Here is a 27,741-nt window from a genome sequence, read left to right on the forward strand (position 1 = left end):
CATTACAAAAAAAAAATAAAAAATAAAACCCTGAGTGCAGCAACTCTACTTGGCACGGACTCAACAAATCGTTGGAAGACCCCTGCAGAGATGCTGAGCCATGCTGCCTCTATAGAGGTCCGCAATTGGAAAAGTATTGCCGGTGCTGGATTTTGTACAAGAACTGACCTCTCAGTTCTGTCCCATATATGTTCGATGGGATTCATGTCGAGCGATATGACTATTTGCTCGAATAGTCCAGAATGTTATTCAAACCAGGCGCGAAATTGTGGCCAGTGACATAGGGCAATGTCATCCGCAATAATTCCATAGTTGTTTTGGAGCGTGAAGTACGTGAATGACTGCAAATAATATCCATGTAGCGGAACATAAGCAGAAGACCCAGTCCATTCCATGTAAACACAGTCCTCACTAAAATGGAGCCACCATCAGCTTCCACAGTGCCTTGTTGACAACTTGAGTCCAAGGCTTCGTGGGGTATGCTTCACACTCAAACATTATCACCAGCTCTTACCAACTAAAATCGGGACTGATATGACCAGGCCACGACTTTTCAATCGTCTATGGTCCGACCAATAGGTCACGACCCCAGGAGAGGCGCTGCAGGTGATGTCATGCTGTCAGCAAAGAGGCTGGCTTTGGTCATCTGCTTCCATAGCCCATTAACGCTAGATTTCACCGCAATGTCCAAACGAATAAGTCCGTCGTTCATCCCACATTGATTTCTGCATTTATTTTAAGGAGTGTTGCTTGTCTGTTGTGGCGATAGGAGGGGTATCCAGCCACCCCTTAAATTAATCATGCCAAATCCGACCCTAACCTTGCCGACCCTCGGCAACTGCAAGAGAAAGGCACAAGAAGACGAAGAAGAGTTCTGCTTGTCTGTTAGCAATGATAACCAAACGCAAACTCCGCTGCTCTCAGTCGTTAAGTGAAGGGCGTCGGCCGGCCACTGCACTGTCCGTGGTGAGAGGTACTGCCTGAAATTTAGTATTCTCGGCACACTCTTGACACTGTGGATCTCGGTATACTGAATAACCTATCGATTTCCGAAATGGAATATCCCATGAATCTGGCTCCAACTACCATTCCGCGTTCAAAGTCTGTTAATTCCAGTAGTGCGGCCATAATCACGCCGGAAACCTTTCCACATGAATCACCTGAGTACAAATGACAGCTCCATCAATGTACTGCCCTTTTATACCTTTTGTACGCGATACTACCGCTAACTGTATTTGTGCATATCGCTATCCCATGACTTTTGTCACCTCAGTGTACACAGAAATGAAGGCTACATTATAGTGCGGAAGACAGCAGAAATAAATACGCAATGAGACGAACAGAAAAGACAATGTTATTCAGAGACAATAATTACACTGAAGCCACCGTGATTTGTGTGTTTTGAAATGTGAAAGTGACAAACACGTCCCCATCACCCAGCTGCCTTCGTGATGGAGGCCTAGTCCAGATGGTTCAGAGCAAACAACAGATTTTCAGAGAACACCTAGCTGGTGAAACAGAGACGTGTGTGGGAGGCACTCACCGGCTGGTGGGAAGAAGTAGGGCAGGCACGCGCAGGTGGCGATGGCGTACTGGCGGAAGCATTCGAGTCGGCAGTTGGCGTACGAGTAGGCGCCCTGCTGCAGCGTGTCCCTCTCGTTGCTGTACAGGCAGCCTCGGTCCCCCGGCCGCAGCGATCGCACCGTATGCGTCGTGTACGTCACGTCGCTCGACACCCTCACCAGGGCCATTTGGTCTGAGCCCACGATCAGACCGTCCATCCGCAACGCAGTCGGCTCGTTCACCGACACCTGCGCCGGCGCTTTGTTTTACTGTCTGGTGAAGCTCTCTTCTATGCCACATCTTAAGCTATGAAATCTCTGTAGAGTAAAAATTAGCTCTATAAACATCAACAAGTGTTCAGCGAACAGAGATCCTGTTAACTTCACCCTAAAGCCAGAACACAGTAGGTGGTGGTGCCCCGGTTGATCCGTTTCCCTTGACTTTCTCTCAGGGAAGATGGGGTGTTGGGAATTCGGAACAGTCATTTATACACGTTCCAGTCACATTAATGACCACCTGTCAAACCTTGAATAACCACATTTTACAGCGCAGAATCGCTGAGAGAAGTGCAGGAAGAGATTCAGTGAGGTTCTTGAAGGTACTGGCAGGGATGTGGAGCCATGCAGACTCCCGTGCCGTGGCAAGCTGCATAGATTTGTCAGCTGTTGGTACATGGGGTGAACAGGCAAATCAAGATGGTCCGAGAGAATCTCGATCGGGTTTAAAACCGGGAAGTTTGGTGGCCAGAGGAGCACGGTAAACTCGTCCCAGTGCTCTTTGAACCACGCATCTACACTGCGAGCTGTGTCACAAATTACATTTTCTAACTGATAGACGCCATCGTGCTGAGGAGAAACAAATTGCATGTAGTAGTGGAAACGGTCTAGAGATAGACGCATACTTGTGTTAATCCACTGAGCCTTCCAGAATGACGAGTTCACCCAGGGAACAGCCTCCGGCCTGGTCCCTTACGGCCAATGTTGGAGGGTGTTTGGTTACAGACGTTTCATGCCCTACACGCCACCGGCCGTCTATCCCATGGAACACAAAACATTATTTATCTGAAGAGATTACCTGTCGCCACTCAGTGGACGTCCAGTTGCGGTACGGGCGTGCAAATTCCAGCCTTCGTCGCCAGTCAACAGCAGTCAAAAATGGTTGAAACGGCTCTGAGCACTATGGGACTTAACTTCTGAGGTCATCAGTCCCCTAGAACGTAGAATTACTTAATCCTAACTAACCTAAGGACATGACACACATCCATGCCCGAGGCAGGATTCGAACCTGCGACCGTAGCGGTAGCGCAGTTCCAGACTGTAGCGCCTAGAACCGCTCGGCCACTCCGGCCGGCAACAGCATGGGTGCATGAACCAGGCACCTGCTGCAGAGGCCCATATGCAGCAACCTTCGATGAACGGTAATTGAGGAGACACTGTGGATAGCCCCTTGGTTCATCTGAGCGGTCTGTTGCTTAAGAGTTGCACGGCCATTCGCCTGTAGACATCTTCGCAGGCGTCGTTTACCTCTGTCACATATGGCCACTGATTCACCACAGTTGCCTCGGCGCCCGTTTTGGATAGCGCCATTATACAATTTAGCAACTTAGCTGTTTCGGAAATGCTTTGTCGACCCTAAAACTAATGATCATGTCCCTTTGGACGTCAGATAAATCGATCCGTTACCCCATTACGGCAACGACTGTACTTCTTTCCGCATCCCATCCTCCATTGCACGTTGACGCTGAACATAGGCGGTGGTCACAGTAATGTGACTGGACTGTATAAGCACAGATATCGCACGTGGCGAGCCCGAAGCGTTTGTCCGGACCAGCCCCCACCACTAAGGAATAGAAACCAATAAATTTTTTTATTTAAATTTAGGTTACAGATTCGGACTTCCGATAACATTGCTAGTAATTTGATCCTAAAATCAGACCAATCAGTTGATTAATTACAAGTCGACAAAGTGAACTATTTTGTTTCCAGACAACTCATAGGGGACCATCAGCTGGAGGGAGCGGTTTAATTTTGATATTCCCACTGTAATTAAAATATAAAGCCCCTTAAGACGACGAAATCCAATGAAGCTCCCTGGCGTTATTTAAAATTTAAGTTGAAGCTTCGCGGCGGTGGATGCTTGCCAGTTCCTACCTCGTCTGAAGAACCTGCGTCAGAACAGGTGCCCCGACCTGAGAAGCAAAGAGACCGTGCCACCGACGGAGCGTTGCTGCACAAACAGTTCATTTGCACACCCTGTCACGTTGGCTGTGGGAACTCAGTTGTCAACTGCGAACACACACCAAGGTGTGGCATCCGTGGTTACAGATGGCAAGTAGAGCCACTGTCCACCTCATTCAGTTGCAGTTTCTGAACGAGATGACATCGCGAGAGTCATTGGGCGGAAGTTACCGTAATTTTACCTTCCATTACTTTGAACGCATCCTTGTGTTTAGTCACCCTTGATCTGTTCGTCATTATTTGAATTAGGAAGTGCCCAGCAACGACAGTGGTTACGACTATGCTACCGTGATGTTTACACCACGAGATACCGGCTTTCCAAATCCACATGTGTGGTATACTTTTTCGCCCGACCCCTGTTTTCTGTGACAGTATTCGTTGCCCATGCGTAGCTTCTGTCGTTGTCGTGTTTCAGTTTGGTTTACTTTCCGCACTATCTCTAGGCGCTAGACTTTATTTTGTGAATGTAACTATGGAACTACGAGGGCTATTCGGAAACTAAGGAACGATAGGTCGCGAAATGGAAACCACAGTGAAAATCAAAACTGTTTTATTTGCAACAATTAGCTACAACTTCCAGCTACTTATCTCCATAGTCGCCAATCCGACTTAGACGTATGTCGTAGCGTTGTACCAACTTTCCAATACCCTCGTTGTAGAAGGTAGCCTCCAGTTCTTTCCGCCAATTCTCTACACTGGCCTACAGCTTGTTGTCTGTGCCAAAAAGTTGTCTTCATAGCCAGCGGTTCACGTGAGCAGAGATGAAACTCAGAGAGAGACAATTACGGGCTGTATTGTGGGTAATCAAACATTTCCACCTGAAAACGATGCAGGAGCATCTTCATTGCCCCTGCAGAATGCGGCTGAGAATTGTCTTGAAGAAGGAAAACGCACGACAGTTATGTAATGTTGGCTGCATAGCTTCTGGCGAAATTTCTCACCAGGCCCTCGTACTTGGCGGGAGACACCATTGTTCTACTCGTAGGTATCTTTATGTGCTCCCTGTGTGCTCAGAACTGAAAAGAACGACGTAACGTGATCGACGGGCATACTAGAGACACTGCGCAACACACCAGGGAAAAACTTCATTGGATTTTAACTGTGGTTTCCATTTAACGACTGATCGTTCCTTACTTTCCGAATAACCCTCGTATTTGTAACTTCTCGTCCTTCAAGTCAACTGCTAGGCAAGGTGCTACTATTTGTGGGCGGTAACTGAAGGAAGAAATTGTGACAGGTTACCTAGTTTTCATGTGTTACTTATTGAATATGTGATTTCATTACCAGAATCTACTGACTGCCATCGGTCTGTAGCTTCCGTGCCTTCTGTCCTTTGTTTAAGTAATTCATTACTACCGACGAAATACATATAGTAGGAGAGGGAGCCAGACGCTGGGCGGTCGAGGTCAGAAAATCAGCAGGTAACTGGTCTTTTAGGTAACAACGACAGTTTATCTCCGAACACCACTTTCCGCAGTCTGCTCAACAGTAAAGCAGCTCCAAAATTTATATAGAGAAAGACATTTGCATTTTTGTTTTAATGCCCATATCTATGATCTGATTTATTTTAAACTCCTTGTAACTTCTCTGAGTGTAAATAAAAAGAGTGTTACACTGGAATCATTAGCCATTACTGCCGTTACGACACGGATCGTCTGTCTTCTGACTGCCCCGGTCTGGACTACCACGACTCTTTATCTTGCGCCATCTCAGTGCAGCGCTTGCACCCAACATCCTCAATTATTCGTTGGATACATTCCGGTCTCAGACTGCCCCTACAAGTTATGGCCTTTACAGCTCTCTCTAATGTAATGGAAGTTATTCCCTGATGTGTTGGCACATATCCTACCATTCCGTTCCCTTCTTCTTGTCTGTGTTTTCCATATAGGCCTTTCCTTGCCGACTCTATAGAGAATCTCCTTATTTCTTACCTTACCTTACCTTACCCTTGCATAGCGCCACATCCCAAACACTGTTTTCCTTCTTTCCTGTTTTCCCACGACCTACGATCCACTTCCACACTATGCTGTGTTCCAAACGAGCTGAGAAGTTTCTTCCATAAAACTAAAGTCTATGTTTCGCACAAACAGATTTATTTCAGCGACGGCGTACCTCTCTGCCTGTACCGGTCTGCTGCTTTTATGCCCCTGCTTCGTCCACCATGTTTTATTTTTTTATTTTTCTTCCAATGCAGCAGAGCTCCTTCACTTCATCTACCTCGTGGTCCCCATTTTAAAGCTACGTTCATCGCTAATCCAGTTTCTCCTACGCTTCATTACTGTCGTCTTTCTTTGGTGCTGTTCATTCCATTAAACAGGTAATTTTGCGAGAATACTCAGAGGGAGAATTATAAGGCCGTTTTTCTTTTCAGTACATACATAAATACTCTAGTAGACAACATCAGAAGTAGTCTGCAGGAAGGTTAAAACGCCAGAAGACTGTACCGAAATGCACGAATTCCTGACGAGGCTCGACAATTGGTGCAGGTACTAACAGTGACTGTGACTAAAGGTCACGTCTTGTGCATAAATAGGCAACGCCTTGCTGTTCCATTACGCCATTGGCAAAAAATGCCTGAAAACAGTAACAGGTTGGATTAATTCGAGAGAGAGAGAGAGAGAGAGAGAGAAGAACCAAGAAAGAGCAGTGCATTCGTCACGGGGTCTTTAGTAAGCAGGAGAGCGTTAAGGACATGCTCAACTATCTGAAGTGGAAGAAGCTACAAGAGAGGCGTTTTGTTTCGAGGAGAGGTTTACTACTGAAATTTCGAGATGGTACTTAAAAAAAAGCTTGCGACAAATTACTTCCTTCCACATACATCTTACGAAATGACTTCGTCAAGATAATCAAAGAAATTAAGAGTCACACTTGAGTTTACCAACGGTCATTCTTACAGTCACCATTCGCGAATGGAATATGGATCGCGGAAAACAGTACAGATGTAGTTTTTGCTATAGATGCAGATGTGTATCTCTACCAGACAAGGTATTACTTATCCATCATAACCATGCCACTAGCACAGTACATTCAGTACCATCATTACCAACCCTTCTGTCGTAGTTACCATCAACCGGCAATCAACTGAAATTTCATTTTGAGTGCCATGCTTCGACAGAAATCGGGCCGTGACTTTCTATTTCTGCCTGTGCCTTTAGGCCAAACGCCTTTGTGTCAACTGCAAGCCATAAAACTTCGAAAATTTTGGTTGAGGAGATGAGACACATGATAGAAATTCACAAATTAACTCAGTTAGAGATTACTGTTATTGTTATAGTCAAACCTTCAAATATAGGCTTCATGCAGCTCTATCCTGATTAAGTCTCTTCCTCTCAGCACAAATATTATGCAGTCTAAAAGCACTGAGAATGCATACTGTGATCAACTCTGCTCTCTTTCTATACTTTACTCGTATAAACCCTCTCGACAACCAAATTACCTACGTTACCAAATTAACTACTTCTTGACGCCTCAAGGTGTATCATAAAGCTCTTTTCTCCTCGATTGAATGCAGCGCCTCTTCAATCATTATTCGATCTACTAATTTAGACGGCACGTTCTTCTGGAAAATGACGTTTGAAAATCATCTCTTCTCCTATTGCCTGCACTGCCTATCGTCCGCGTTTCACTTCCATCTCAGGCTCTACCCCAGACCAGTATTTTCAGAAAAGACTCCCTAACAATTAAAATTACACTGTCCAATCACATCAGTGTGACTACCTGTCAGAAGCCTGAATAACTATCTTTTATAGTGCTGTCTGCTGCGAGACGTGCAGGAAGAGCGTCAATTGATGAGGTTCTGGAAGGTACCGACAGGAGTGGTGAAGCTGTGCCGACTCCTGCGCTGTGACCAGCCGCGCTAGGTGTCTCGATTGAGGATCCACGAACTGTCCGGTTGAGGTGCTCCATCAAATTCTCAATTGGGCTTAAATGCGACAAGCCTGATGGCTGCGACACAACGGTAAACTCATGCTGGTGCTCTTCGAACGACGCACGTGCATTGCGAGTTGTGCATTGTCCTGCTGGTAGATGCCATCGTGCCAAGGAAAAACACTCCTGATGACCCATTGTGCCTTCCAGAATGACGATGTCACCCAGTAAATGGTTCAAATCACTCTGAGCACTATTGGACTTAACATCTCACGTCATTAATCCCCTAGAACTTAGAACTACTTAAACCTAACTAACCTAAGGACATCATACACATCCATGCCCGAGGCAGGATTCGAACCTGCGACCGTAGAGTTCACGCGGTTCCAGACTGAAGCGCCTAGAGCCGCTCGGCCACCACGGTCACCCAGCGAATGCCACGAATATATTCATCAGACCATAACGCTCCGTTCTCCGGCCTGGAACCTTCGGATGATTGCAGCAGAGTGTTTGTTTTCTTTCTGATGGAGCATAAAACGTGATTCTTCTGAAAAGGCCACCTGTCGACACTCAGTGAACGGCCAGTAACGGTGCTGGCGTGCAAATTCCAGCCTTCGTCGCCGATGAACAGCAATCACCGCGGGTTCATGAACCAGGCCACTAAGGCGCAAACCAGGTGCGTGCTGCGGAGGTTCATAAGCAACAATGTTCGTTGAGTGATAGTTCGGAAGACACTGTCGGTAGCCCCTTCGTTCATCTGGGCGGTCAGTTGCTCAACAGTCGCACGTCTATTCGCCCGTACACACAGCCGCAACTGTCGTCCACCCCTGTCATCTATGGCCGGTTGTGCACCACAGGTGTCTTGGCGCCGGTTTTGGATAGTCATTTTGCCATGCACGGTGCACTTTAACCACGGCAGCGCGCGAGCAGCTTTACAAGCTTAGCTGTTTCGGAAATACTTCGATCTCTGGCCAGAAAACCAATGATTATTCCCTTGTGGACGTAAGAGAAAACTCTCTGCGTTACAACCACTGTACGGTTATCCGCGTCCTCCCTCCCCCCCCCCCCCTCCCTCACGACACGCTGTATGTGCCCTCCATTGTTAGCGTTGCCACATGTCGTCTGTGAGTAGTTACTGTACGTTGAGGTCGAACACAGGCGGTGGTCACATAAAATTGTCTGGACCGTGTATATTCCACGTTAACAAATTTCTCTTTTTCAGAAAAGCTTTCCTTGCTGGTGCATCTTATAGGCTTTTTACTGCCAAAATAGATAAACACATTACTATTTTTGGATTCTCATTTTCTAGCCTAAATCCCACAACACCGCCAGATTAAATTCGATTGCACACTGTTACCCTTGTTTTAAATTTGTCACTGTTCATCTTGTGATTTTTTTTTAAAGAAACTACCCATTCCATTCACTTGATTTACCAAATCTTTTGTCGTCTTTAAAGAAACAGCTACGTCATCTGTAAGCATTAAAAATTTATTTCTTACGCCTTAAAACCTTTACTTTGTCACACTGCTTGTGTTTGCAGGTAGAACAAACACACCAACAGTATATTGTTTGTTTCAGTCCGCTGCACGACAACAGTTCTACACCATTGTTGGTGTCAGACAACAGTTTTCCATGTTATGAAGGCCATGATACCCACACTAAGTCGCTGAAGAATATCACTCCGTCTTCAGGCCACGAGAGGCCTACCGGGACTATCCGACGGCCATGTCATCCTCAGAGGAGGATGCGGATAGGAGGGGCATGGGGTCAGCACACCACTCTCCCGGTCGATATGATGGTATTCTTGACCGAAGCCGCTACTATTCGGTCGAGTAGCTCCTCAATTGGCATCACGAGGCTGATTGCACCCCGAAAAATGGCAACAGCGCATGGCGGCTGGATGGTCACCCATCCAAGTGCCGGTCACGCCCAACAGCGCTTAACATCGGTGATCTCACGGGAACCGGTGTATCCACTGCGGCAAGGCCGTTGCCCCCGCTGAAGAATATGTATCATCAAAATCTCCTCGCTGTTTTAAACCAATACAAAACTTTCTTAGTTTAGCCGCGATTCCGTAGTAAGCGGTATGGGGGACGTACAGTGTAACTGGTCATGTCTTCCCACCCGAGACTGCACTAGTTAAGCTAGCTAATTGTTGGACTATCTTATGGAATCGGCATATAGGATTTCTCTCTACTTTTCTTTTGTAAATCTCTCGTAGATGTTGTCACTCGAAGCAGTTCTTGTAGCGCATTTGATTTTTCAGAAGATGTCGACTTAATGTTGCAGTTAATTATTCTTGAATGCCACTCATCCTCTCTTTGAATATTGTCCTCCTCTTCGATGATAGAGTGTTTCTCCCAAGGTACGATTTCTTTCTCCTGCGATTTAGCATTCCTTAGGTCATTTCTCTCCTAGTACCCTGGTATCGAACAAAACGCTACCTTGTTTTGTTCATCTTCTTTTGCTTCTTCTCCCGACGCAGATTGGGTGATATGGACTGTTTCGGTCAACAGCGACCAGCCACCTCTTCCATAGTCTTCTCTCTGTCTTATCCCTCTAGGTCTATGGACAAGAATTTGTTTCGAAAGTCTATTTTCATGCATTACTCGTTTATCTACATGTTACCACTATATGTTACTGCTTAGGTCTCACGTCTTTTACATTGAAACAACTCGTAATTTATTCCTAATGTCTTTTTAAACCTTTTTCTCAGGTGTACCCTGTAACAATACCGAGAAATGTATTTCTGCATTTGTATCCTGCTCATATACCCCTTGAATACTCAGGTTTCAGATCGACAGAGCATAGAAGGTACTCCTATGACTATATAACTTCATCTGTGTCTCTTTTGTGGCTTTTTAGCACACTTCTAATTGTTCCACAGATTAAGCTAAATTGTAAGAGCTTGTTAACAATTTAACTATCGAAATTCCGTCCCATCTCACAGCGGAGACACTTAGTGAGTTGCTTGTTCCAATATTACGTTTTTGTTATAATTTTACATCTTACAGCCAATTTTCGTTCGAATACCGCAACCTTTGTTTTATTACTGGAAATCGTGTTATGATTCCCAACAAATTATGTCAAACAGCTCTTAGAAAATTATCTTCATTTTCATGAATTATTATTTGATTATCTGCAAACAGTAGAGCATTTATGGTGATTTTTCTGAAACGCTCTGCTGGATGGAAATATTTTTTCTAGTGATTACTACGAGCTGATAAAAACTTTTCCCAAAAGGGACCTCTCAGTTCTTTGTGTGCTTCTGAATCGTACGGGGTGTACCATAACTCTACCGACAAACTTTCAAGTGTGTTACTATGCACCAAACCAAAAAAAAAAAAAATCCAGTTCACTTGGATTCTCAAATTCATACCTTAAGAGCTGTGAGCATTTGTTCATCTTCGCTAGTGCGGAACAAATCTCTTCTGCAGAAGAAGTACTCATAGCTCTTAAGGTAAACGCGTTTCAGAGATCGTGTTTACTGGACATTTTTCTTGTCTTGGTCCGTACTACCTTCTCCCAAACTACGGAAAGCAAAAATCTTGCAGTAGTAGAGATATCTTTCGCAGTGTCGTAGGTTCACAGGTACTCATTGTCCTTTAGGTATGAATTTTAGGTCTCATGTTTACTGACAATATTTGGTTATTTTCATCGATACTACTACATCTTATAGGTTACTGGTGGGGCTCCGGTTCACGTTGTACGTAGCACTCCAAAATTCCTGAGGGGGCATGTCAACTTGCACTCTAGATTCGTACTGTTAGTGGATGATGCCATTCTGTTATCTATAATACAAGTTTATATGTGATTTACAACATATTTATTGCACAGAAGAGTTTCATAACAAGTAGTATATAACCATATTAGGTTTTTATCTTTTAAGGGTAGAATTAATTTCATCCTTTACTGGAGATATAACAACTTAGAGCCAATTAAGCAGATGTCTTAAATGTAGCCACAAAGCAGCTGAAATGTGAGGGGGAACCAGAAAGTTATCTTTACTGCAGGCAAAGCGGCCAGAATGACATTCAACGGTGTGCGACCTGGACCGTTGTCATGGAGAATTTTTTTCCATGTCTCGTTCGTTTTACCACTTAAACGTAGCAGTTCTGCTTAAGTGTGACCTCTTGCAAACTATTTCATGGTTGACCATTCCATTCACACTGAACAAACCGACCTAAATTGTTTCCACGTTGCTTTATATCTTTTTTTTTTAATTGTGTTAAGTTCCTATGGCACCAAACTGCTGAGGTCATCGATCCCTATGCTTACACACTACTTAATCTAACTTAAACCAACTTACGCTAAGGACAACGCACACACCCATGCCTGAGGGAGGAATCAAAGCTCCGTCAGAGAGTGCCTCTCGAGTCGTGGCAAGACGCCTCAAGACCGTGCGGCTAACCCGCGCCGCTTTGTTTTGTTTTATTATATTTCCTAGTGGTAGTAAGGAATTTCTCCACTGGCGTAATTGTTGCTTGATTTGTGTATCATACTCATAACACCTTGTCTCATCGTCTCTTAGAACAACTGATTAATAAGGTCAGGAAAGCGCTTCACCACAGGCTACTGACTCTGAAATTTAATATATTGACTTTCGACACTACCCCAGTAGTACAGCATCGTCATTCGTGTGATCCGTGGAACAAACCACTAACTATCCTGATCTTATTCCTTTACGATACCCAAATAAATACACGGCCCAGTCACGTTAAACTGACCACCCGCTAAGTTCAACATCATCTACATTTACATCCATACTCCGCAAGCCACCTGACGGTGTGTGGCGGAGGGTACCTTGAGTACCTCTATCGGTTCTCCCTTCTATTCCAGTCTCGTATTGTTCGTGGAAAGAAGGATTGTCGGTATGCCTCTGTGTGGGCTCTAATCTCTCTGATTTTATCCTCGTGGTCTCTTCGCGAGATATACGTAGGAGGGAGCAATATACTGATTGACTCTTCGGTGAAGGTATGTTCTCGAAACTTCAACAAAAGCCCGTACCGAGCTACTGAGCGTCTCTCCTGCACAGTCTTCCACTGGAGTTTATCTATCATCTCCGTAAGGCTTTCGCGATTACTAAATGATCCTGTAACGCAGCGCGCTGCTTACCGTTGGATCTTCTCTATCTCTTCTATCAATCCTATACGGTACGGATCCCACACTGCCAAGCAGTATTCAAGCAGTGGGCGAACAAGCGTACTGTAACCTACTTCCTTTGTTTTCGGATTGCATTTCCTTAGGATTCTTCCAATGAATCTCAGTCTGGCATCTGCTTTACCAACGATCAACTTTATATGATCATTCCATTTTAAATCACTCCTAATGCGTACTACCAGATAATTTATGGAATTAACTACTTCCAGTTGCTGACCTGCTATATTGTAGCTAAATGATATGGGATCTTTCTTTCTATGTATTCGCAGGACACACTTGTCTACATTGAGATTCAATTGCCATTCCCTGCACCATGCGTCAATTCGCTGCAGATCCTCCTGCATTTCAGTACAATTTTCCATTGTTACAACCTCTCGATATACTACAGCATCAACGTGCAATAACCACTCACAGACGGCAGGGGGTAGCATTAGTAGTGGAAGATACATAAAGCTTGTCGGGGGTCGCGGGTCGCGGGAACCGCGCAGTCATCGTCGTAATCCGGAAACGGGGCAATTTATCTGACGTCCATTAGTACATGATCATGGGCTTATCTGACCAAGGGCCGCAAGGGGCAGCCGCGTGGTCTAGGGTGCCTTGTGACGGCTCGAGTAGCACCCCCTGTCGGAGGTTCGAGTCCTCCCTCAGGTATGGGCGTGTGTGTTGTCCTTAGCGTAAGTTAGTTGAAGTTAGATTAAGTAGTGTGTAAGCCAAGGGACCGATGATCTCAGCAGTTTGGTCCTATAGGAATTTACCACAAATTTCCCTGTTTCTGACCAAGGGTCTAAGCATTTTCGAAACTGGCGCCGAGGCAACAATGATGCACAATGGGCCATGGATGACAGGGTGAACGACGGCTGCGGAGATGTATACGGGAGAACAGACATGAAACTGTTGAGCAGCTAACAGCCCAAATGAACCAAGCACTACCAACAGAGTCCCCTCAAGGACAGTTCAGCGAACATTGCTGCGTATGGGCCTCCGCAGCTGGCGCCTGGTTCATGCACCCATACTGACTGCTGTTAATCGGCGAAGAAGGCTGGAATTGGTGCGCCAGTACCGAAACAAGACGTCCACTGAGTAGCGACCGGTGTGCTTTTCAGATGAATGGCCTTTTGCACTCCGTGGGACAGATGGCCGGTAGCAACCAAACACACTCCAACAATCGTCGGAAGGGTCCAGGCCGGAGGGCATTCCCTGGGTGATGTCGTCATTCTGGAAGGCACAATGGATCAACACAAGCTGGCTATCGTTGGAGACCATGTCCACCCCTACATGTAGTTTATTTTTCCTCGGCACGATGGCATCCACCAACAGGACGATGCAACTTGTCACATAGCTCGCGGTGCACGCACATGGTTCGAAGAGCACCAGGATGCGTTTTTCGCACTCCCCTGGCCATCCAACTCACCGGATTTAAATCCAATCGAGCATCTGTGGGACCAACTCGATCGGGCTGTTCGCTCCAAGGATCCTGAACTGAGAAACCTAGTGCGGCTACAGCACTGGAGTCCGCATGGCTCCACATCCGCGTTGTACCTTCCAGAACCTCACAGACTCCCTTCCTGCAAGTCTCGCAGCGGTCCGCGCTGCAGAACGTGATTATTCAGGCTTTTGATGGGTGGCCACAGTGTGCCTGACGCAGGTTAATGCTTGTGTGGAAGGGCCAGAATGGATTAAGCGTAGCTTACTCACCACAACGCCCCTCTGCACGCTTAGCCCTGGCGGCTGCAGGGAGGAGGTGTTAACGTCGAAGCGCAACCCCGACCACTTGCCAGAGGAGGACACTCGACGCGGCAGCAGCTCCCCGTCCCGCGAGTGTGTCCTGCAATCAGTGCTCTGCTTTCATGTATGTTCTTGTGTCCAGTTTATACTTCCACCTACCTCACATTTTCTTTACTTGTACTCCTTTTGTTCCACCTCTTCGTCCTTGTCTAACGACTGTCCAAATTGGAAGAGCTCCAACAAGTGAAAGCTTTCAGCGACAAACGCTCAAAACGCTCATTGTTCTTGTATACAAGGAGTCGACATTTCGTGTTTTTTTCACTAAGCCATCCATGAGCTAATGGCCTTGCTACAATTGTAACATCGATTCCTGTTAGATCACCGAAGATAAGCGGTGTCGGACGTCCCTAGCACTTGGACAGGTGACCGTCTGGGTCTACCAAGCGCATTTGGCGAGCGGAGTGCACTCAGCCTTTGTGATGCCAATTGAGGAGCTACTAGACTGAGAAGCAGCGGCTCCGGTCACGAAACTGATAGCGGCCGGGAGAGGGGTGTGCTGACCACATGCTGCTCCCTATCCGTATCCAGTGGCGCCTATGGACCGAGGATCACACAGCGGTTCGTCGGTACCGTTGGGCCTTCCGAGGCCTGTTCGGACGGAGTAAGTCATCCATAGGAGTTCAGTTCTACAGACCGATGAAGGAATTAATTGCACCACCCTAAGTGACATCACCTTTAGTTTTAGTCTTCAGACGCTTCTAGCCAGTAGCACGACCGTGAACTTTGAGTCCCATCGCTTCTTGGGTGATCGATCCGTCACCAACATCTCTGCGTGAGTTGCAAAGAAAAACTTTGTACGGACTGATACGGGTCGTACAGATTAGTGTTCCCGAACAGCTAACGTTTTACTTCCCAAAAATTATTGAGCGTAGTACTTCATGGCACATCCTGCACTTCAGTAAGACCCTTGACAATGAATCGGGGTAGGGAAGGCAGTTATCGGTGAAACAACCGGTTTTAGTTTATATTTGCGGTTTATGTTTCTTTTCACGGCAGTTTAACCTGATTGTTAAAACCGCTTGAAATAACCGGTTTCTGAAATAACCGATTTACGGTGTTTCATACCTATTATTTCCTGTAATAAACGAGGAAATCAAACAAAGATTGAAACATTTTAGCTCAGTTTTAAGATACAGAGAATCAAAATATTAAATTAAATAGGCACCGTTCTCTGCTTTTCTGGAATAATGAGCGGATGAATGCTACAAAAAATGACGGTAGTCTCCTACTGACTCTAAATTTTTGAAATTCTGCTCACACATCACATTGTAACCGGGGAACTTGCCAATGTTTCGGGATTACCTATCGTAGGAGTCAAAGGATGAAAACGGAGGTTGAAGAACTCAATTTTTCGTGTTAATTTGTCCGTTTTGAAGGGCTACAAGCAGATAAAGGCGTATTATGTAGAGCCAGCATCAGATCAGCCATTATCTATATTTATTGCACACTATGAATGACTTCTTGTCAAGTTTTTAATTAATTACTGTTACAATTATTTCCTTGCTCTTTTATTATTTCATAGAAGTGGCAGACAAATCTTCTTTAATCTTTTAAAGCAAACGAAGCATTAGACTTCATTGCTTCGTCACTTCATAAAACTATTTCCAGACTAGGTCTTGTGCCCTTGTGCAATACAACGGATGTCCGGCGACGTCAGCGAGAAACTACATTACAGACGAGGTGGGTGCAACTCTTGCCCACTGCAAGTACACGCGTACCCTAGCCAAGACACGCGGCAACAAGTCCATTATTTTCTCAGGAATACTGTACCAATTCTTTTGATGCCTGTCCGATGGAGGTAAGAATCGCGACACCCAGCGTAGAAATCTCCCGTTTTTTCTTACGAGTGGCTGGGGAAAATTTCCAGACACGCTCTGAAACGAACAAAAATTCCTCATGGGGGTGGCATAAAAGGTGTAAATCAAGCCACCCTTTTCCTTGGGGCATTGATTCCCATGCATTCGTCGTCGCGTACGACAGTTCGCAATGCGATGTGAAACAGAAGACGTTCTTGACAACCTTTGACACTTCTGACGCCTTCTGAGGTTTCAAACCTTCCTAAGGACATGATGGGGCTGCATTCGCATTGAACGTAATCGCGCCCCTTTGGAGCACACCGCGAGTGCCATTTTTGCTCTTGCGTACAGGATGGAACCACTAGCGACCGTATTTTTGCTCTTGTGTACAGGATGGAACCACTAGCGCCCGCCCAAAACAATGAGACGAAATTTGAACGCGATCAGTGGTAGCAAAGGGCGCATATGCATATTCAGTACTCACGGAAAGGGATCCCACTCTAAGAAGCCCTCCCCCCCCCCCCCCCCCCCAAAGCTCGGGAGACCCGTTGGTGGTATTCAAATTGTTGTTTGAAGCCCCGTCGATTCTAAGGGAGGCGCCGCAGCGGGCCGCGCTTTGGCCGCATTACAGAGGAAGGTTTTCCGTGCCTTTGACCCACATTCCAAACTTATGCGTAGCAATGGGAGGCAATTACAACGTTTCGAAAAAGTGATCCTTTAATTCTTCTGCACGGTGTATAGTTCGTAATAACTAACAATATACTTTATGTTCCATAAAATTTCGAGCGTGCAGCCGCATAAATTCAGCTTCTTCTTCTAATATTTCGGGTGAATACCGTCCAGCCATCTTCAGAGTGAGCCGTGGTAACTGATGCTCCAGCACTTGCTCCGTTCTTTTACATCCCAGTATCTTTTGCCGCATACGCAATGGTGCGGTTCAAATGGCTCTGAGCACTGTGGAACCTAACATCTGAGGTCATCAGTCCACTAGAACTTAGAACTACTTAAACCTAACTAACCTAAGGACATCATACACATCCATGCCCGGGCAGGATTCTAACCTGCGACCGTAGCGCTCGCGCGGTTCCAGACTGAAGCGCCTAGAACCGCTCGGCCACACCGGCCGGCCGCAGTGGTTCGGTCCTCGGGTGTAAAAGGACGGAGCAAGTGCTGGAGCGTCAGTCACCTCGGCTCAATCTGAAGATGGCTGGACGGTATTCAGCCGAAATATTAGAAGAAGAAACTGAATTTATGCGGCTGCACGCCAGAAATTTTATGGGACAGTCTTTACGCCGCGAAAACATGAAGATGCTCAACAATATATTTAATAGTCGAAACGAAAACGTTTTGTTCGAATTCGATAAAAACAGTATAACAATGGTTAAAGGTCAAAAACATCACAAATCACAATCCAAATAAACGAGTACAGAGTAAAGTACTAAAAGTTGGCAAAGACCCACCGTGGTCTGATGACACTATTCGAAGAGTGTTGTGAAAACAGAGACTACTACATTCTCGTTGCTAAAGAGAATGTGAGTAAGCTACTAGAGAAAACTCATGTGTCTATAAGAAAGGCGATGCGTGAAGAGAACAATTTTTTAGAAGATGAAGACTCGGCAAAGTCCGCCTACGTAGCTAAGTGGTCAGCGTATCTGACTGCCATGCGGAGGACGCGGGTTCGATTTCCGGTACGGCCAGGGATTTTTTTTTTTTTTCTCGGTGAAAGCGCTGGAGCAGCGCGCACTCAGCGTCGTGATGCCAATTGAGGAGCTCCTTGAACGAGAAAAGGCGGCTTCAATGTCTGGAAAGCCGATAACGCGCGGGGAAGCGATGTGCTGACGCTATGCTCCTCCAAACTGCACCCGAATGACGCCATAGGCTGACGACGACGCGGCGGCCGGTCGGTACTGGACGGCACGCCAGGGCCATTAGACGGAGCTTCAGCTTCACTTTTCTGGTCTCTGCGAAAGATCTGTCAGATAGTCCTAGGACGCTGTGGTTGCATGTAAAGTCAATGAGAGGATCCAAATCTTCATATTCTCGTGAATCAGTGTGGTAAAAATAGAACTGAGCGTATGGCATCGGTGGCCGGGAGGCCCCATCCGGGGAAGTTCGGCTGCCAAGTGCAAGTGTTATTTCAGTCGACACCACATTGGGCGAACTGCGTGCTAGTGATGAGGATGAAATGACCATGAGGACAACACAACACCCAGTCCTTGAGCGGAGAAAATCGCCAACCCACCTGGGAATCGAACCCGGGCCCCCCTGCATGGGAGACTAGCACGTTACCACCCAGCTAAGCAGCCGGACATCAGTGTGGTGCTCAAACTGAAGTAAACACACGGAAAGATGCAATATTAAATTTGACAATCAAAAGTATATTCATATTTGATGATACTCTGGTTATCGCATACACTCATCAAAGGGATGTAAAAGAAGGTGTGGCCAAAATTTTAGGAAACATTCCTAACAAATTAATAAACGAAATGCTCAAAATTCCCTCCTTTCGCTGTCGCATTGAACCCCTGATGCCTGATGTATCACTGGAGAATTGCGTATTGTTTCATAACCTTCTACAATGCGGGCACAAAGACTCTCTACCTCGTGTACTGAGGTTTCTCACAGAAGAGTTTTGAAACGCCTCCGCAAATAAGAGTGTAGTGGATTAGGTCTGAAGAGCGTGGAGGCCAAGAAATCTGGAGGACCACATTTCAAAGTCCCCGTCCGTTCATCCAGATGTAGGTTTTCCACGATTTCCCTAAATCGCTCGAGCCAAATGCTGGAATGTTTCCTTTGAAAAGAGCGTGGCCAATTTTATTCCCCATCCTTTTGTAATCGGAGCTTGTGCTCCATGTACACTCGACAGCAAAAAAAGTGGGTCACCCCTGAATTCCAACGTGTAGGCTGCACCTGAATGTATGCAACCAATATAGCATATCTGTGTAGCACATAGTCGCAACCCTCCACAGTACAGTCGTTGTAAGATACACAATGGGTACCGCTAGAGACTACTAGAGAACACCTGTCTTTATGACAGTCTGTCCAGATGTATAAACTAATCTTAATTACAATAAGCGACATTTCAAATGTTTGGCACAACTTGTTTTGTCACATAAATCTTTCAGTAATCCTTAGGCACAATTAAATATTTGAGACAGTATATTGATTTATAAAGTTGTATGGCAATTGGAAATACTAAGCAGTTAAAAGAAAACGTGATTAACGGCGGCAACCACTCTACGGAAATCCCAACATTAACAGTGAATCACAAGTAATATAATTGTTCACATTACTCATCAACAGTTACTTGTACACGAAGTTGTACTTTAAATGACATGACCAACGTCTTCGTTCTGGATCCGGATGCAAACCCAGAACGTAAAGCCATTGTTAACCAAGCAAAGCTTTGTGCCTTATCGAGACTCGATCACTAGGCAGAAAGAGACGTCAAATATTGACGTTTGCACCAGTATCAGTTATCAATTCTCAACTTGAACGTAAATGACGATAATGTTTGTACGAAAGCAGGAACGCTAACATGACAATTATCTTCTTGGTAATTAACCTCGAAAGACGTTGTGTAGTGTTGCATTGTCAAGGAATAGAGGATGCACAAGTTTAAACTTGAAATGCCATCATGTAATGCTGGGGACAAGGATGCGAACCCGGCACCTAATCGGATTGCTGAATAAGTACGTAAAATCAGAATGTAGTTATCACAATTTGTCACCAGTAGTGGGGTTGGAACCTTAAATGACGACTGAAGTTGTATTGCGTGACCGGGATTCGAACCCGGCACCTACCGCCGTCGTTGTCTAACCAGGAACAAACAAGAAATGTCCAATGTTGGTCCACCATCAGCGAGATGTGCACACGCTTAACTAGAAATAAGGTGACGAAAACGTCTATGCTGAGTGAGAGTCGAACGCCGCACACATGGTTATGAAGACACGTTAATAATCAACTTCATATTCAGTAGTAGCTAGGAGTAGCATGTTTAGTTGCAAACCTTAAGGCCTTACTCATCCCTAGTAACATGTTGCCTAATATCTGCGATATCATGATGTTAATTTACAAGCGGATTGACTGCCGTAAAGAGCAATGTTCACTAGTAGTCGTGTATCATTGAGATGTAAATGAAGTGCCTCAGCAGAAAGTAATTTCCTTCGTGCAGCACGTATTGTTTCAGAGACACTTAGTACATCTTATAAGTGCACAAAACGTGTATTATATACTAAGTATTTACTATTATTTGGAGAAGCTGACGCCAAACCTGTTTACTTTTACATTCCGCTTAGTTCAAAAAAATGGTTCAAATGGCTCTGAGCACTATGGGACTTAACTGCTGTGGTCACCAGTCCCCTAGAACTTACAACTACTTAAACCTAACTAACCTAAGGACATCACACACATCCATGCCCGAGGCAGGATTCGAACCTGCGACCGAGGCGGTCGCGCGGTTCCGGACTGTAGCGCCTAGAACCGCTCTCCGCTGAGTTGTCGTTGAATACAGGTTTTCTTAAGGCTACATCTAATGCACAGCGCTTACAAGAAAGTAAAGTTTCCTGCGTCATGCTACTGCTAGCTAGGTGAAATATTTTATTGTAGCTATGTTTAAAATGAATGTATTTTTGAAGGTATTGTTCGTCAAATATTTGAATAAATCGTCAACTGTAGGTATGCCTGCACATGTTATAGCATAACAGCTGTAGCTGCGTTAGTTCGTACTACAGACTCGGGTAGGTTAGGTGTAACGTTTGATCCTTCAAGGGGTGATCGTGCCATGCGGCCTGGGGTTGTAGTAGCCACGGCTCGCGAGCTACGGGCCAGCCAGGCTGGCCGAGGCGAGACGCAAGTGAGCGAGCTGGCGGTGGCATTGGTGGGCCAACAGCCCGGGACGAGCCAGCACGGCTGCGCCGCATGCCTCTGCCTCTGCAACTCCGTTTGACGTAAATATGTTTACCTCCTCTCCTGGAGTCAAGAGCGGCAAGCAGAAATACACATCAGGCTGTCTGCCGTAATGGCTCACTGGGAGAGGGGTCTATTCGAGGTAGAGTCAAAAAATTGTTCAAATGGCTCTGAGCACTATGGGACTTAACATCTGAGGTCATCAGTCCCCTAGAACTTAGAACTACTTAAACCTAACTAACCTAAGGATATCACACACATCCATGCCCGAGGCAGGATTCGAACCTGCGACCGTAGCGGTCACGCGGTTCCAGACTGAAGCGCCTAGAACCGCTCGGCCACTCTGGCGGCCGAGGTAGAGTCGTCGCTCTCATCGAGGAAGGAGGAGTTTCCATCAGAGAAGCTGGCAGACGGTATGGCGTACCACATACCACTGCAACTAGATGGTGGAGGAACTGCCTTGAAAGAGGCACCAGCAACAGGGGTCCTGGCTCAGGCAGGAAGAGAGTGATCTCACAGCAGGAAGGCAGGGACCTAGTGTCTAGGAGCAGAGAAAATCCCTTTCTGAACGCGAGGCAGTTGCGGCGGGAGACCAACTTCCCCGGCTCCAGTGACACGATTCGCCAAAGGCTGAGGGACGCTGGACTGCATGCACGACGATCCGCCATGAAACAAGAGCTCAGCGAAGACAACGTTTTATACCGGCTAGCATTTGCGGAGCTCCATCTGAGGGCATCGTGGGACAACGTCATTTTCACTGATCAGAAGGTGTTTTCCACCAATAACGACGGTCCATGAATCGTTTACAGGCCGCAAGTGACTCGCCATCGAGGCGAATATGTAACCATGACGAGAAGAAGTGGCCGGCTATCTGTTACCTGCTGGGATTGGAATTCTGCGAGAGGGGCGGGAATTCTTCACAGGATAGAAGGAAGTCTGGACAGCGCGCAGTATTCCCACATATTGGAAAATGTGATGCTTCCGTCAGTGCGAATGCTATACGCAGATGGGGACGTCATATTGCAAGAGGACCATTCTCCCATTCACAAGTCTGCATTTGTTCAGCAGCGGCTCTCCACGAATGGCGTCAACGTCATGGACTGGCCGCCACGGGCGGCTGATACGAACTCGATGGAAAACATGTGGGCTGAGGTCGCCAGAACATTAACAGAGAACTGGCCACTAAACCAACCAACAACTGCGGACGCTCTTTGGGACTGCGTCCTGGAAGCCTGGGAGGAAGTTGCTTCTTCAAGCTATTACGTCCGACGGCTTATACATTCTATGCCAAGACGCGTGATAGAAGTTCAAAATAATGAAGGATTCAGGATAAAATATTAGAGTTCTTAAAATGTTTTGTTATGTCTTCTTTTTCGTCATTTTTCCTCATTGGCAACTAGTGGAAGATAGCGTGGCAACAGAAAAGATACAATATGGGTTAGCTTTCCTTTGAGTTGCCCTTTTAATTCAAATGGGTTTCTTTTGAATATACAGTTTGTTAAGTTCAAATTGCTCTGAGCACTATGGGACTCAACATCTTAGGTCATAAGTCCCCTAGAACTTAGAACTACTTAAACCTAACTAACCTAAGGACATTACACACACCCATGCCCGAGGCAGGATTCGAACCTGCGACCGTAGCAGTCCCGCGGTTCCGAACTGCAGCGCCAGAACCGCTAGACCACCGCGGCCGGCACAGTTTGTTAAGTATTCTATTTTAATTTCATTTATACCCTGTCTACATACTTACAAACTAATCAGCGTAGATGGACTCTGTCACAGTAGTTTTTGTTTTTTCAAATACGACTCTCTCTTCCCCTCCATCCAAGAATACACACTCCGTCCTCCACACAATACGCCAACGATTTCAAATTATGTTTATATGCCGCGCGGGATTAGCCGAGCGGTCTAGGGCGCTGCAGTCATGGACTGTGAGGCTGGTCCCGGCGGAGGTTCGAGACCTCCCTCGGGCATGGATGTGTATGTTTGTCCTTAGGATAATTTAGGTTAAGTAGTGTGTAAGATTAGGGACTGATGACCTTAGCAGTTAAGTCCCATAAGATTTCACACACATATGAACATTTATGTTTACTCGTTAATATCTCTTCTATTCTCTCTCACACACTCTCTCTCTGACACTATCAACCGCAAGTGCCCTTCTATTACACTCCCCCAAAACTTTGTAAACATCTATCGGTTTCCAATGACGCTACATTTTCTGTTTTAATAGCTGCTGTCTTTACTCTCCATCATTCCTCCCACCACCTATGAAACCGTATTCATTGATCTCCACTTCCCTATAACCCATTCTTCGTTCTGAGAACAGTCCTTCCTTATCTCTCGGCCCTAAGATAAAACAAACAGTGGCACACATCTAAGTAAGCAATACTTTGCAAGCATTTCACGCTTATATTTTGCACTTCTGCACTTCTATCCATTCCCAGATCCCGCCTTCTTTCCTGTTACGCGTCCCTTGACATCTGCATCTACATCTAAATGAATACTCTGCAATTCATAATTATGTGCTTGGCAGGGGGTTCTGTGGTCTGGTGGATTAATCTTGTATTGATGTGTAAAACGTGTAGGTTCACATCTCACGTCAGGCGTAGATTTTTAACACACACAAGTAGCTCTCCTTCACCCCTAGTAACGCCAAGTGCAGAACGCCAGTAAGCTCCGTAGTTCAATATCCGCAGTAAAGATAACATCCCTTCGCTGCCGACTGGGCATTCGTTTGAGCTGTGACAGATGGAGAAACCTTGTAAGGCAGAGACTCTGTCACCAGCAAGTTGTCGTAAACTAGAAAGCGTATTTCATTTAATGAACCAATGGCCATGTAAGTTCACAAGGTTCTTACTTTATTTGAAACTGAGACGTTGAAAATTGTAGTGCTGGACTGGGATTAGAATTCGATTTCACTGTGTTTCCGAAGATTGCAAACTCTTCTAGGCGTCCTCGAAAGGCACCTATCTGGTTTTGAATCCTAAAATGGTTCAAATGGCTCTGAGCATTATGAGACTTAACATCTGTGGTCATCAGTCCCCTATAACATAGAACTACTTAAACCTAACTAACCTAAGGACATCACACACATCCATGCCCGAGGCAGGATCCGAACCTGCGACCGTAGCAGTCCCGCGGCTCCCGATTGCAGCGCCTAGAACCGCACGGGCACCACGGCCGGCTTTGAATCCTAATCAGCACAAAATATTCAGTATTTCATTTCAAGCCCTAGCATGTGCACTCCGAACTACTGGTGAAAAATAGTTGCATTTTCAACGTCTCTTAGTGCGTTGTCAGCTGTAAAGTGTTCGTTTCAACTCACAGCCACATGATGAGATTTTTATCACAACATTACAAGATCAAACGTTTCCTTAGATCTTTTCAAGTTCAAACATTCCTCTCCATCCTACTGGTGAAAACGGATTTGGGTTTGACGTTGTGCTCGTTGTGATCACCAACGACGACATATTGTGGATTCAACTTCTAGCCAGAAGAGTATTTTCCATCACATCATTGAAAGTACAAACATGTCATTCCTAGCTACTATTGAAAAAGAATTTCATAGTTAAAGTTTCTTCATGACCACGTGTGCGGGGTTTGAATTCCATTCAGCACAGAACTTTTCGTCGCCTGATTTCTAGCTAAACAAGCGCCCATCTCTCTACTAGTCAACCAACAATAGCTATTTATCGTCTGTTCCTGGCTAGAAAACGACGGTGCTAGATGCTGGGTTCGAATCCCAGTCAGGCAAAAACAATTCTATCGTCAAGTAAGGTTCCAGCATTTCGCTATTGGTGAAAACATTTGATATTTAACTTCTGATTTTATGAACAGTCGTGCTCAAAAGTATCCGAACGACCTGAATTGCATTTCACCTGATTCCCAAGCGACCTACATAACGCAGCTGTCTATCAGGTCCTCTAATCGCTCCTTGGTACAGTCGTTTGAGTATTGAAAATGGTTCCAACAAATAACCACTAGAAAACACTGGTCTGTATCGCAATAACTCAAGATGTAAAGTAATACCACGATACTACAAATATCAGGGAACACCTCATCACAGATAAGACTGTACTTAAGGCTTGTAAGCTCACATTTATTGCAATAACTGACATACCTGAAATGTTAGCACTCTCATTATTACGTCAGATAGGTAATGCACGTAGTAAGTTCGTCGTATTCATGATTTCCTCTTCAAAGTAACATACCATACTTGATATTTAACTCAAAATGTCAATAAAAATTTACGTTATTCACGACCAGCTAGTTGAGAATATGTATGAACTTCAAATGACACGACGAAACGACTCGATCTGCATATGGATTCAAACCCAGGTCATGCAAACTAAGATTTCGTGACTGACTGAAATTAACAGTCATTCCTGACTAGGCGTAAAGAGAGTGATATACCTAGATTTTAGACAGTATCAGTTAACAAATATCAACATTAAATTACATAACGTAAACATTTTTAACGGTCGCGAATTCCTACCAAGCATCTATTGTCCCTGTTAACGAACTACGAGAGATGTTAAATACTGCTTTTTCACAAGTAACTTACTTGAAATGCAGTGAGGTAAAGCTTTGTGTTGGACAGGGATTCGAACCCAGAACCTAATCGGATTGTTATCGAAGTACATTCAACTTTGACATATCGGATTTTCTCGGCAGTAGCTAGATGTATTAAATGAAATGACGAGAGGAAACATTATTTTTTTTCTTCCCAGGACTCCAACCCGGCACATATCGCTGTTATATTCTAGAGAAAAGGAACGTTAAGTATGAGTTTGTTACACCAGCAGCGACATGTGAGCATGTTTGAACTAGAAATAATATGACAAAGAGTTCAGTGCTGACTAGGAATCGAACCCCAAACATATTGTTGTTGAGTACACACAAAGAGACGACACTTACCGAATTTTTCTCCACCAGCAGCTCGGAATAACATCCTTGAACTTACAGTGATCTCGCAAATAGTTCTGTGTCTCACTGGGAGTCAAAATCGTCAGATATGGTTAGTGTTGACAACGAATGAAAATGCATTAAAAATAAAAATTGTTATCCACCAGCAGATAGGTGTTCTCATGCTAGAGCTTGATAATACATAGTGAAAAGTTTAGTGCTGGGCCAGGATTCCAATCCATTCATGCGCAATATGTGGAGATGTTGCGGAATCTGCAGTTTCGAACAAACTACAAGTTGTAGTCGAGCTGTATTGTCACGAAGGGATCAAATTCCGCGTTAAGGACGGTTTGGGTTGCATTCCCAGTTCAGAACCAATTTTATCGACATACAGAAGCTCAAATAAAAGATGGAATAAGTGTCCTGTGACCATACACAGGGTTTGTTTTATCACTAGAAATAAATAACTAGTATAAGAAAGGTTACTGGTGATAGAGTTTCTACATGTCGCCACTCCTTACTTTATTGTGGTTCCACCTAACGTATACTTGGTAGAGAAGGAATATCATGTTTAATGTGATTTTCAGACCACAATGCCATTATACCTTCTTCACTTGGCGTAGCCAGAAGAGAATGGAATATGCCTCTCCCTATCAAAAAAGATCGGCAGAAGTTGGAATCGAACCGAGACCAACATTATATGAAACTGTCATGAGTCCAATAGACCACCAAAACACCCTCTTCTACGACTCATTTCTCTATCATAACAGCGTTGCGGCACATAAGATGAGAATTCTGACACACAGGCTCCCTGTAGTGGTGTGCAGGATGTTCAGTACATTCATTTACTTGGTTGACCGAATCGCCATGAACTAGCTGCCTTGGCTACCCAGTGCATACATTCGACTCTATTGTGTAATCACCGAAATAAAATAACGTAACTGCCATCTACACAGAACTGCCAACAGTGTAGGATGCAGAAATTTAAATAGGAAGTGTTCCTTTCCATTTGAGCTACTCTATTGCGCTATCTGTTTGTTGAAACCATGGTGCAGTGCAAAAGAAATGCTGTAACTGTCTGTCTCTCAGAAGTCTAGATCCGGCCATATGCATTATCTCGCAGCACTGTGGAATGCCAAAGTTCTGGAGAAACTGTTCTTCATTTCCAGTGGTGCTGTAGGTCCGTCACAGCTGGTAGCGTAACGGTAAGCGACGCGCACTGTTGATAAGACGTCACGTGTTCTAATACATTCGCTACTACATTTTTTTAAACGCAGTTCTGCTGTCTGCTGAAGTTGTTCTTTTCAGGTTTAATAGACGGCCAGGCAGCATATGCGTCTGGAAGCTTTTGTATTATGTATGGGGAGAGCGCATCGTGCCAAAATAGTCAGAAAAGTATTTTATACATTAGCTGTCGTCTGGTAGTGGCAATTTATTCTTCTTCAAACCTTGTTTGACAGCTTTAACTCAGAGCAAGTTTTCTACATGCATGTAATCAATAAACTGCATGTTCATTGTCA

At 45.2% G+C, this 27,741-nt stretch overlaps 1 protein-coding gene across 1 annotated transcript in view; it reads right to left on the bottom strand.

Annotated features, from left to right (window-relative positions):
• Positions 1-27,741, bottom strand: part of LOC126176280 (pickpocket protein 19-like) — a 177,390-nt gene that overhangs the window by 84,196 nt on the left and 65,453 nt on the right. The window contains exons 6-7 of the mRNA XM_049923430.1: positions 14,523-14,652; positions 1,544-1,811 (exon numbers count right to left, since the gene is read on the bottom strand). Coding sequence (XP_049779387.1) covers positions 1,544-1,811; positions 14,523-14,652 — 398 coding nt within the window. The remainder of the gene's footprint in view (positions 1-1,543; positions 1,812-14,522; positions 14,653-27,741) is intronic.

The sequence above is a fragment of the Schistocerca cancellata genome, chromosome 3, assembly GCF_023864275.1.
Source record: "Schistocerca cancellata isolate TAMUIC-IGC-003103 chromosome 3, iqSchCanc2.1, whole genome shotgun sequence".
NCBI lineage: Eukaryota > Metazoa > Arthropoda > Insecta > Orthoptera > Acrididae > Schistocerca > Schistocerca cancellata.